Source organism: Pleurodeles waltl, chromosome 3_1 (assembly GCF_031143425.1).
Source record: "Pleurodeles waltl isolate 20211129_DDA chromosome 3_1, aPleWal1.hap1.20221129, whole genome shotgun sequence".
In the NCBI taxonomy this organism is placed as follows: domain Eukaryota; kingdom Metazoa; phylum Chordata; class Amphibia; order Caudata; family Salamandridae; genus Pleurodeles; species Pleurodeles waltl.
The window spans coordinates 1,922,769,809-1,922,782,614 of NC_090440.1; the positions used below are offsets into that span (position 1 = coordinate 1,922,769,809).

The 12,806-nt window shown below is 45.4% G+C and overlaps 1 protein-coding gene across 1 annotated transcript in view; it reads left to right on the plus strand.

Moving 5' to 3' along the window:
- TSR1 (TSR1 ribosome maturation factor) overlaps window positions 1-7,856 on the plus strand; it is a 140,270-nt gene extending 132,414 nt beyond the window's left edge. The window contains exons 14-15 of the mRNA XM_069226156.1: window positions 6,230-6,304; window positions 7,302-7,856. Of these exons, the coding sequence (XP_069082257.1) occupies window positions 6,230-6,304; window positions 7,302-7,480 (254 nt within the window). The 3' untranslated portion in view covers window positions 7,481-7,856. The remainder of the gene's footprint in view (window positions 1-6,229; window positions 6,305-7,301) is intronic.
- The last annotated feature ends 4,950 nt before the right edge of the window (window positions 7,857-12,806 follow it).

The window sequence follows — 12,806 nt, forward strand, 5'->3', positions numbered from 1 at the left end:
TTCCTGATCACCTGAACAAATATTGCCTTATTTCTTGCATCTGGCACACTCTGGTCTTGCCCACTCCTCCATAAGGGTTCACCGGTGGCTATCTCATCTTTTAGACGATCAGTTCTTCACCTTTGTTATGGTCCTCCAGATTAATTAAGTGATTTCTAAAGAGGCTTTTCAGAGTTTTTCCACCCTTCAGACCTACTCCTCCCTTTTGGAATCTCAACAATGTTTTTCTGCAACTGATGAAGCAACCATTTGAGCCAATCCACAGAGCATCTATGAAATTTCTTTCCTGGAAAGTAGCTCTCCTGATTGCTCCAACATCAGCCAGGCGAGTCATTGAGATTCAAGCACTATCTATACAAGATCCTTTTTTACAGATTAAACAGGATAAAGTAATCTTGTGCATGAACCCACGTTTCATGCCAAAAGTCCCCTCGTACTTCCATTTAAACAAGCCTCTAGTTTTGAAAATATTCTTTCCAAATCCTACAACTGCAGCGGAGAAGGCTCTACTCTTATTAGACATTAAAAGATGCATAAAATTCTATTTGGACAGGACCAAAGCCTTTCGCAAAACCAGCCAGCTATTTGTGGCATACAGCACACCCAGACATGGGCAACCGCTCTCCAGACAGAGCATCGCAAGATGGATTTCTTCAGCAATCCGGTTTTGCCATCAAGCTGCGGGCAAGCCACTGCAAACCTCTGTTCATGCTCACTCAACACGTGCAGTATCCTCATCCACAGCACTGTTTGCAGGTGTGCTGCTCCATGACATATGTAGGGCAGCAACATGGAAAAGCTGCCACACATTTACCAGACATTACTGCCTGGGTGCATTGTCTCAAGGAGAAGTAGCGGTGGTCCAGGCAGTCCTGAGAAATCTTTTCCAGTGAAGGTGAGCTATATCTCTCATCCTGCCATCCTAAATTCAGATCTGCATATTGTCTATTTAAAAAAAAAAACAAAAAAGTCTTGGGTGCAGTGTAAGTTCTCGTAACAATTCTAATATCTAATGTTTAGAACTTTAAGATATACATATGTTTATTTAGATGTGTGATATTTAAATATGTGAAGTAGGGATACGTGTTCTACAATGTGCATCAATACTGTTTACTACTCTGATTCAAGCATGTGAATCTATGAAAGTTCAAAACCGGAGTAAGAAAATTAGTTACCTCTAACAATATGTAGGAAAATGGCCCTTGTTGCAGTTACCCCCCACTTTTTGCCTGATATTGATGCTGACTTGACTAAGAGTGTGCTGGGACCCTACTAACCAGGCCCCAGCACCAGTGTTCTTTCACTAAAAATGTACCATTGTTTCCACAATTGGTACACCCCTGGCACACAGATAAGTCCCTTGCAAAAGGTACCAGTAGTACCAAGGGCGCTGGGACCAGGGAAGGACCCTAAGGGCTGCAGCATGTGTTGTGCCACCCTAGGGGACCCCTCACCTAACACATGCACACTACCATTGCAGATTGTGTGTGTTGGTTGGGAGGAAAAGGTAAAGTCGACATGGCATCCCCCTCAGGATGCCATTCACACAAAACAGTGCCTGTGGCATAGGTAAGTCACCCCTCTAGCAGGCCTTAAAGCCCTAAGGCACGGTGCACTATGCCACAGGTGAGGGCATAGCTGCATCAGCAATATGCCCCTACAGTGTCTAAGTCCATTCTTAGACAGCGTAAGTACAGTGTGACCATATTAAGTATATGGTCTGGGAGTTTGTCCAAACAAACTCCACAGTTCCATAATGGCTACACTGTATACTGGGAAGTTTGGTATCAAACTTCTCAGAATAATAAACCCACACTGATGCCAGTGTTGGATTTATTTTAAAAAATGCACACAGAGGGCATCTTAGAGATGCCCCTGCATTTTACCCAATCCTTCAGTGCAGGACTGCCTGGTCTATGCCAGCCTGCTACTGAGAGATGAGTTTCTGACCCCCTGAGGTGAGAGCCTTTGTGCTCTCTGAGGCCAGAAACAAAGCCTGCACTGGGTGGAGGTGCTTCACACCTCCCCCTGCAGGAACTGTAACACCTAGCGGTGAGCCTCAAAGGCTCAGGCTTCATGTTACAATGCCCCAGGCCACTCCAGCAAGTGGAGATGCCCAGCACCCGGACAAAGCCCCACTTTTGGCGGCAAGTCCAGAGGGATAATGAGAAAAACAAGGAGGAATCACCCCCTCAGCCACGGCCACCCCTAAGTGTCCAGAGCTGAAGTGACCCCCTCTTTGAGAAATCCTCCATCTTGCTTTGATGGATCAGGGACAATAGGGATAGGAATGTGCTCCCCTCCCCAAAGGGAGTGAGCAGCAGGAGGGTGTAGCCACCCTCAGGGACAGTAGCCATTGGCTACTGCCCCTTGACCCCAACACACCCCTAAATTTAGTATTTAGGGGTGACCCTGAAACCAGCTCTTCAGATTCCTGATGACCTCAAGAAAAAAGGACTGTTGAGCTGAAATCAACGTAGAGAAGAGAAGGAGACAACAACTGACTCTGCCCCAGCCCTACTGCCCCGTCTCCTACTTTGAAATGCTGCAAGGAAAGAAGCAACGTGTTCTGTAGGACCAGCGACCCCTGAAAAGCCTCCAGGGGACTGCCTGCCTCACCGAGGACCAAGAAACTCCCGTGGACAGCGGACCTGTCCAAAAAGAAGACCGAGAAACCATCTTTAAAGGGACTCTGACCTCACACCAGAAGCGCGAGTCCAACTACTCTGCACCTGATGCCCCCGGCCCGTGTCCAGAGAAACCAACTATCCAGAGACGACCCCCAGGCAACTCCGACGTGTCCACCCTGGGCTGACCTCTCTGCACCCCCACGACAACGCCTGCAGAGGGAATCCTGAGGACCCCCCTGACCGCGACTACCCGGGATGTAGATATCAGACGCTTGGAGAAACACTGCACCCGCAGCCCCCAGGCCCGTGAGAGACCCGACCACCGGTGCAGCAACGACCAGCAGGCAGCCCTCACCCTTGTCCAGTCAGTGGCTTGCCCGAGAGGCCCCCATGCCCCGCCTGCAGCGCCTAAGTGACCCCTGGGTCTGTCCACAGAGTTCTATGGAGAACCCGACGCCCTGTTTGCACACTGTACCTGGCTGCCCCTGTGCCACTGAGGGTTTGGTTTGTGTGCCTACTTGGGGCCCCTCCAGTACTCCTCCAAACCCCCATAGTCTGCCCTCCGACAACGTGAGTACTTACCTGCAAGCAGACCAGAACTGTCTCCATAGGGGCCCATGTCATTTTGGCTCCTGTTTGACCTCTGCACCTGACCGACTCTGTGTTACTGGTGCTGGGTGTTTGGGGTTACCTTGAACCCCCAACGGTGGGCTACCTATACCCCGGAGTCTGAACCCGTAAGTGTGGTACTTACCTCGAGAAACTGTACTTTACTTAACTCCCCCAGGAACTGTTTTAAAATAGCTTTTTGCCATTTTAAAGAAAACTGTGTACAATATTGATTCTATTCAAAGTCCTAAGTATTACTATGCAAAGTACCTTTCATTTAATGTACTTACCTGCTAAATTAATCTTGTGGTTCTGAAAATAAATTAAGGAAATATATTTTTCTATATAAAAACCTACTGGCCCGGAGTTAAGTCATTGAGTGTGTTTCTTCTATTGTTTGTGTGTGTACAACAAATGCTTAACACTACCCCCTGATAAGCCTAATTGCTCGACCACACTACCACAAATAGAGAATTAGTTTTTATCTATTATTGCCTCTGTCAAACCTCTTGGGGAACCACTGGACTCTGCACACTATACCTCATTTTGATATAGTATATACAGAGCCAGCTTCCTACACTATAGTTCTCTAGTATTGAAATCTTTCATAGATTCACATGCGGCCGGCCCACCTCCCCTGAGAAGCTCACCTTCACCTCTCTTATTGCTGTTATATCCTCTACGCACTTGTGCTTAGAAAATATGAGGAACTGGAGCGTCTCTCAGGAAGGTTCTAAAGGGTGGTATTGCCTGATTTGTGGGCTCTTAAGTTTGGTCCTTTTTCTTAAAATGTCTCTGATAGAGTGCTAAACTGAGAGGCCTCAAGGCCTTTAGATTTAACCTATGTTAGTACTACTTGATTAAAGGTACCGGGGAATCCCATCTCGACGACGGGGAATGATTCAAGCATATGAATCTATGAAAGATTCCAATACTGGAGAACTATGGTAACAGGTAAGTAACTAATTTCCTTTTCAGAGAAGTAGTGAAACTTGGTTTCTGTCCCTGTATCAGCTTTCTGAACCAACTCTAACTCTCTCTAATCTGACTGCATCATCTTCCTCTCCCAGGATAGACCAGAACATACGCACCACAAATCCTGCAAGCTCAGGCCCTTCATCAATCTCTGCTAGGCCCTTCTTCAACCTCTGCTATGCCCTGGAATCTCTTTGCATCAGAAGAGAGTTAATTCAGTGGAGTTTATTACTACTTCAAACTCCAGTGTTAAGTGCATTTCAGCTGTTGCATTTTGCTCTGCTTTGATTTCCAGTAGTCTCCTAAATAATATACGTCCTTTCTCAGGTTTTCCATTTGGGCCACCTAGTCATCTCAGCAGTCTCATAGACATTTATCCTGATCTCCCTTCATGTCTTCATGGATTTCTCGCTAGAAGTCTACTAGGCGGTGCATCAGATCAGGCTTGGTACGTTTCATATTTGAAAAGCCCAACAAGTTCTTTTGAACTTTTTCTTCAGTGGCTTTGAGGAAAGAATAAAGATCTCATGTGGTGCACATTCAATACATTTAGGTGAGTGGACGGCATTCCTGTAGTTTATTGCTGGTGCTGTATCATTTCAGTCTTGTAGTACTTTATTAGTGTATGCGTCTTTTTTCTTTGGGTTTATGTTGTTTGTTTATTATGGTGCCCTTTATCTCAGAGCCATGAGCTTATAGAACTGTGCACAAAGATCAAATAGTTAGTGTTTTGTCAGTGAGGTGCAGAAAGAGGTGTATAATGGTTACTTACATTCGGTAGTAAAGTATGGCACATCAGGCTCAGGTAGGCTGATGATCGATTTCATCTTGACGTGTGTAGTCCTTACTGCCGGCCACCCATATTAGGTCTATGGACACAATACGTTCCAGCCAGTTAATGGTCAAGATTGTGCAAGTAGACCTGCTGTGGGTTTCATGCCTCCAGATGACCCCTGACCACACACCCCTCCCCCGCACCAATGTACAGGGTGAGTAAGTTTAAATTTAGATGGAAAATGCTGATTAGAGGTCTTGCAACTCTGATCTGTCATTTCGAGGTAGTAGCTGATGTCGTTACGACATATTCTACTTTGGATACAACGGCATCCTCTTCGATCCCATGGTTAAACACTATGAAAGGCTAGAAAGTGAACTGAATGTTAATCGTCACATCATGGGACCTTGGTCAAGCCGTCGTGCCTTATTGTGTTGGCTTATAGTTCATCACTTACATTTTTCTTTTCAAAACGAGGTTTAGAGAAATGATAATAGTAGAAGAGCCATGCTTTTAAATTTAGTGTACTTAAATTTAAGCAGTGTAGACCAGGAACAGGGAATTTAAAATAGGCATTTTTGATTAGTTTCCAAAAAGAGATTTCAGTACGTGTTTAGAGATACTGCACATTGGTGGAAATATTCTATAGTATAAATATTAACAAAGATCCCATGACATATAGCCTTGTTCATTTCAAGTGAAGAAGAACTAGGACTATGTGTTGTTGAAAAAAAAAACTCATACAAGAGAAAAACTCACATCTGATACAGCCTGACTAGGTGAATGGTACTATCAGTATCTGATTAAAGTGCAAGAAATATGTTTGAGTAGAGGATTTAAAGAAGCTGTTGGAGTGGACTAAAGATATCTTGTTTGTAGGAACAAGAATATCTGATAGTACAAAGGACACAGGTTACCTGGTGCAAAACCAGGTCAATTCTATGGAAGGGAAACTACATTATTGAAAAGGACTGGAATATCCGATGTACAGGGGAGGAGTTCTAGTGGAAATATCGTGATAATTGAGAAATATCCGATTTCATAACAAGAAATCTCAAATTGCGATGACCGGTCTTTTGCAGGTTGTTTATAGTTTTTCCATTGCCCCTAGAAGAGTCTGATGTTAAGGTGTACAGTAGAGATGGGCAGCTGTGTGGGACTATGCAGAAGTAACAGAGGCTATCTACTATGTGGAGCTTGATTTGTGATCAACCTTACTTCTATCCTTATTTCTTTGCAGAGGATGTCTTGTGGTTTAAGCCAGTGGAGCTCCGAACAAAATGGGGTCGTCGAGGACACATTAAAGAGGCACTAGGTATGTAAAACAGCAGTTTTTCTGCCTTATCTAAATTATTGTGGTCTGTTACTTCTTACATCATATGCTTGTGAGGTAAACATTATGATAGTTGTATTCTGAATAAGATTTGGCACTTGAGATTAGGTTTTTGTCAACCTTACAAGCAGCCTATGGACAGGCCTTTTATCAGAGGTCAGACCTATAGCTGTAATAAGTAGATATTCCTCCTTAGTTCAACCATATCCTGTCTCACAAATGTTGCAGGCAGTCTGAAGTCAGAAACCTAGACTGTACATTAAGATGTGGAAGCCACAGACATCAGTCTGCCGATTTGGGACTGATCTCAACACACAGATCATGGGTAATCCTTTGCATGACCTTGTCCCTCGTTAGGGTAAAAAACAATACAACTGTTTCTCAGCATTTCTTTCTTCATTCAAATTCAAAACCGTTTTTTGTGTCCACTGCTTTTGCATGCCTTTCCAGGTTCTTTATTTTACTACCATTTCCTTACTATTTTAATGTTACTCCAGAGCTCCCACCACAGAACCCGCTACTGTTAATCAAAGTTTAAAAATCTCACCTCCCATTACGTACTGCGCCTTATTATTTCTGAAGAATAAGAGCATGACTTGCTTTCTCCACTCTTTATTTAAAAAATCTTCCTATTTTTTCACTTCATAATTAGTGCATTTCAGATAATTGTATTATTTTCAACTGGGCATTTCCAGCCTGCCAGCTCTGTGCCACTTCAATTGGCATGATACTGAAAAAGATCTAATTGACGCACCACTTGCCCTCTCCATTGCTTGCCAACAAAGGAAAAATGTCCTAATTGTAGAATTTTAAATATTAATTTGGATGGTGAAGGGTATGTGAAGACATGCGTATGTCCCTAGCCAGTTCAAGTCATACATAAATCTGAAATAGGTCTGATACTTTTATGAAATTCGTTGGTGGATTTGAGTTTGGAGACTGTATGTAATGTTCTGCTTTGGATTTCTTTTCCTTACAGGCACCCATGGCCACATGAAGTGCCATTTTGACGGGCAGCTAAAGTCCCAGGACACTGTGCTGATGAACCTTTACAAACGTGTTTTCCCCAAATGGACATATGACCCTTATGTGCAAGAGCCAGTTCCATGGATCAGAAATGAGAACGTGGTGAATGTGCAGGAGATTGAGATGGAATAAGTTTGTAACATTTCCCTGTTTCCAATGAATCATAATAATCCATTCTGCTCTGTGGATTGTTCGTCAACCCCAGAAATATTATCTGGTCCGTAAGCCTACTAGGTTTATCGACCACTGTTTTAAGACATCACAGGAGACCACTGCCTCGAAGTGTCCCAAGGGTTACCCTAAAAAACCAGTGGGATGTGTGCATTCAACGTCAGTGCCTTCATGATAAATGTGTAACTATCATGTCTTCTGACAACTTTGAGACTGTCCCACTATCAGGACTTGAGTATTTATTTAACAGACACACAGGCCCCTTTTCAAACGGGGCAGTTTGTTGATTGCAGAAATAAAAGAGCTTTAAGCCTTTGCCTGGATCAGGCAAATATAATTGGTGGTTAATATCTTCTTTTTTGTTGACAGCCAAAATTGGGATAACTTTCTCTTGAAGTCAGTGGTTGTGGTGGTAGCCAGAACTCCTGCAGGCCTGATGCTGAGGAAACACAGATTGGTTAAAGAAATGTTGTTGATCTTTCATCCTCATCTTACAAGTTCCCAACTGGTTGTACATGCCTGCAACATTGGCAGAACTTTAAAAACGCTTGCCTAGATGATGTCATTTTAAATTTTTGTCAGGGAGCCCAGTGCAATCATTATGTTTTTTCTTGCAGTATCTCCAGTTCCATAACAATGTCAGTATCTCATCAGCAGTACAGAGGAAAGGGCTTTTCCTGATGATCCACCTTTTTTGAGCATTCACCATGTTTTTACTTCCTCCCTTTTCATGACAGGTCATTTTTTCAGTCCATCGTTTCCATTGATTGGCTTAAAAACATACCATTCGTCTTCCATGCTTTCTGATTAATACTGGCTCCAGGCAATGCATTCTCTGAGCCATTTTAGTTTTTTGGCAGATGTTCCTTTGAGAGGCCTGATTAGGGAATATTCATCTGATGAAATTCCCCAGTCATGCAATCCAGCTGATGTCTTGAAGAACAAGACTTGCCATGACATTAAATATAAGATCTGTGCAACTTGAGCCCATCAACTTTCTGACAGAATACCATCTGGCTAGGATGTATGTGGGACGAAGTAGCCATTTTGGCAGAATCGGAAAGGACGGCTGTGGCGGTTCTGCCTCACTCCCCATTCTTGAACCATAATCTGCTCACTGAGGGCGTAAGTTTTCCAGGTACATGCAGATTTGGGGACATCTTAGTAGGAAAAGCTCAGTTGCAAGATTTGGTGTTTTCATGATTTCAGATAAATCTCTTCAAACCTAATAAGACTACTAAAGTACTGCAGAGTAATGCTCCTATCTGGGAATATCACCAAACTAGCTTGAAACATACTGTGGTTGCTATAGTTTCAGACGCCAAATCGCCCTGTGTAGCATCTGATGGCTTTTCTCAAGCTGACTTTGACTGTCTAACATCTTCATATTGCAGCCTCTTCCTCAAGCCCCTTTTACTGCCTGTCCTGCTGTAAATTTGTTTGATCAGTGAATGGTGGTCCTTCACAACCTCCTTTGTCAAGTGCCTTTATACTCATCTCAAAGGGCTGTATAGTATTTCCCAAGCCAGCAAAGAAAGGGAATGTTCAAGGCCCTCAAAACACTGGAACGAATGTGGCAAAATAAATAACTGATTTTCTCATGAACTTTAAAACAAAATGTAGGAAGTTGGCTCTATATGTGCTATTTCAAAGTAAGGAATAGCATGCACAGAGTCCAAGGGTTCCCCTTAGAGGTAAAATAGTGGTAAAAATAGATAATACTAATGCTCTATTTTGTGGTAGTGTGGTCGAGCAGTAGGCTTATCCAAGGAGTAGTGTTAAGCCTTTGTTGTACATACACATAGACAATAAATGAGGTACACACACTCAGAGACAAATCCAGCCAATAGGTTTTGTATAGAAAAATATATTTTCTTAGTTTATTTTAAGAACCACAGGTTCAAATTTAACATGTAATATCTTGTTTGAAAGGTATTGCAGGTAAGTACATTAGGAACTTTGAATCATTTCAATTGCATGTATACTTTTCAAGTTATTCACAAATAGCTATTTTAAAAGTGGACACTTAGTGCAATTTTCACAGTTCCTGGGGGAGGTAAGTTTTTGTTAGTTTTACCAGGTAAGTAAGACACTTACAGGGTTCAGTTCTTGGTCCAAGGTAGCCCACCGTTGGGGGTTCAGAGCAACCCCAAAGTTACCACACCAGCAGCTCAGGGCCGGTCAGGTGCAGAGTTCAAAGTGGTGCCCAAAACGCATAGGCTTCAATGGAGAGAAGGGGGTGCCCCGGTTCCAGTCTGCCAGCAGGTAAGTACCCGTGTCTTCGGAGGGCAGACCAGGGGGGTTTTGTAGGGCACCGGGGGGGACACAAGCCCACACAGAAATTTCACCCTCAGCGGCGCGGGGGCGGCCGGGTGCAGTTTTAGAACAAGCGTCGGGTTCGCAATGGAAGTCAATGAGAGATCAAGGGATCTCTTCAGCGCTGCAGGCAGGCAAGGGGGGGCTTCCTCTGGGAGACCTCCACTTGGGCAAGGGAGAGGGACTCCTGGGGGTCACTTCTGCAGTGAAAGTCCGGTCCTTCAGGTCCTGGGGGCTGCGGGTGCAGGGTCTTTTCCAGGCGTCGGGACTTAGGTTTCAGAGAGTCGCGGTCAGGGGAAGCCTCGGGATTCCCTCTGCAGGCGGCGCTGTGGGGGCCCAGGGGGGACAGGTTTTGGTACTCACAGTCGTAGAGTAGTCCGGGGGTCCTCCCTGAGGTGTTGGTTCTCCACCAGCCGAGTCGGGGTCGCCGGGTGCAGTGTTGCAAGTCTCACGCTTCTTGCGGGGAGATTGCAGGGTTCTTTAAAGCTGCTCCTTTGGATAAAGTTGCAGTCTTTTTGGAGCAGGTCCGCTGTCCTCGGGAGTTTCTTGTCGTCGTCGAAGCAGGTCAGTCCTCAGAGGATTCAGAGGTCGCTGGTCCCTTTGGAAGGCGTCGCTGGAGCAGAGTTCTTTGGAAGGCAGGAGACAGGCCGGTGAGTTTCTGGAGCCAAGGCAGTTGTTGTCTTCTGGTCTTCCTCTGCAGGGGTTTTCAGCTAGGCAGTCCTTCTTCTTGTTGTTGCAGGAATCTAGTTTCTAGGTTCAGGGAGAGCCCTTAAATACTAAATTTAAGGGCGTGTTTTAGGTCTGGGGGGTTAGTAGCCAATGGCTACTAGCCCTGAGGGTGGGTACACCCTCTTTGTGCCTCCTCCCAAGGGGAGGGGGTCACATTCCTATCCCTATTGGGGGAATCCTCCTTCTTCAAGATGGAGGATTTCTAAAAGTCAGAGGCACCTCAGCTCAGGACACCTTAGGGGCTGTCCTGACTGGCCAGTGACTCCTCCTTGTTTTTCTCATTATCTCTCCTGGACTTGCCGCCAAAAGTGGGGGCTGGGTCCAGGAGGCGGGCATCTCCACTAGCTGGAGTGCCCTGGGGCATTGTAACACGAAGCTTGAGCCTTTGAAGCTCACTGCTAGGTGTTACAGTTCCTGCAGGGGGGAGGTGTGAAGCACCTCCACCCAGAGCAGGCTTTGTTTCTGTCCTCAGAGAGCACAAAGGCTCTCACCGCATGAGGTCAGACACTCGTCTCTCAGCAGCAGGCTGGCACAGACCAGTCAGTCCTGCACTGAACAATTGGGTAAAATACAGGGGGTATCTCTAAGATGCCCTCTGTGTGCATTTTTTAATAAATCCAACACTGGCATCAGTGTGGGTTTATTATTCTGAGAAGTTTGATACTAAACTTCCCAGTATTCAGTGTAGCCATTATGGAGCTGTGGAGTTCGTTTTTGACAGACTCCCTGCCCATATACTCTTATGGCTACCCTGCACTTACAATGTCTAAGGTTTTGCTTAGACACTGTAGGGGCATAGTGCTCATGCACATATGCCCTCACCTGTGGTTTAGTGCACCCTGCCTTAGGGCTGTAAGGCCTACTAGAGGGGTGACTTACCTATGCCACAGGCAGTGGGAGGTTGGCATGGCACCCTGAGGGGAGTGCCATGTCGACTTAGTCATTTTCTCCCCATCAGCACACACAAGCTGGCAAGCAGTGTGTCTGTGCTGAGTGAGGGGTCCCTAGGGTGGCATAAGACATGCTACAGCCCTTAGAGACCTTCCCTGGCATCAGGGCCCTTGGTACCAGGGGTACCAGTTACAAGGGACTTACCTAGGTGCCAGGGTTGTGCCAATTGTGGAAACAATGGTACATTTTAGGTGAAAGAACACTGGTGCTGGGGCCTGGTTAGCAGGGTCCCAGCACACTTCTCAGTCAAGTCAGCATCAGTATCAGGCAAAAAGTGGGGGGTAACTGCAACAGGGAGCCATTTCTTTACACAAAACTAGAACGGTTTTAAACTGCCATAGCTCAGACTCCAGATCCGCCCTTTCAGCCAGTGGAGTAGCAAACAGTACCAAGTAGGATTCCACCAAAAAATGCAAAATCTGATAAAGTTCAGCTTTTGCATTGTATCAGAGAGCCAGTGACTGACGCCGTCGACACATTGCATCCTGACACCGCAACCAACCTAGAACAGGCTGTCAAAAATGTCTTTGCTTGGATCACCAATTGCTCCGACAGAATCACCACAGTCAAACTCACAAAAAATCTAAAGTCTAACCAAACAGGACAGTTGGTACACCACGGAACTGAGGATCACAAAACGCATCTGCAAGTAACTAGAAAAGAAATGGCATTACCAGCAAGGAGCCTACAGACCAACCCACCTTCAAGTCATCCCTCAACCAATACCATCAACTACTGAAGTAGACAAAGAGGAGAGTCCTAGCCAACCGCATCAAAGACAGCTCTTTCCACAACAAAAAACTCTTCAGCATCATCAGAGAGTTTGCCAACCCTTCAACCACCAAAAACATCATCACCACTTCTCAGGAACTCTGTGACACCCTAATGGACTTCTTCCACAACAAAATCTCCACCATCTTAAAAAACTTAGAACCCCAACCCATCGCCGCCGACACTCTCAGCCTCTGTGCTCCCACAGATGCAAACCCCAGTGCTATCTCCGATCACCTGCTCACTGGCTGGGACCAGCTCACCACACAAAGCATCACAGTCATTATGAACTCTGTCCACTCGGGAGCACCCACAGACCCCTGTCCCTACCACATTTTCAACCTCTGGAGCAAGATGATCAGCAGAGAGCTCACTGCCATTTTCAGCTCTTCCATAACCTTCAAAGAAGTCTGGAAACACCCAGACGTCAACCCCCTTCTCTAGAAACCTTCCGCCGACCCCAGCGAACTCAAGAACTACCAACTCTCTGCTACCCTTTCCTACCAAAGTCCTTGAAAAG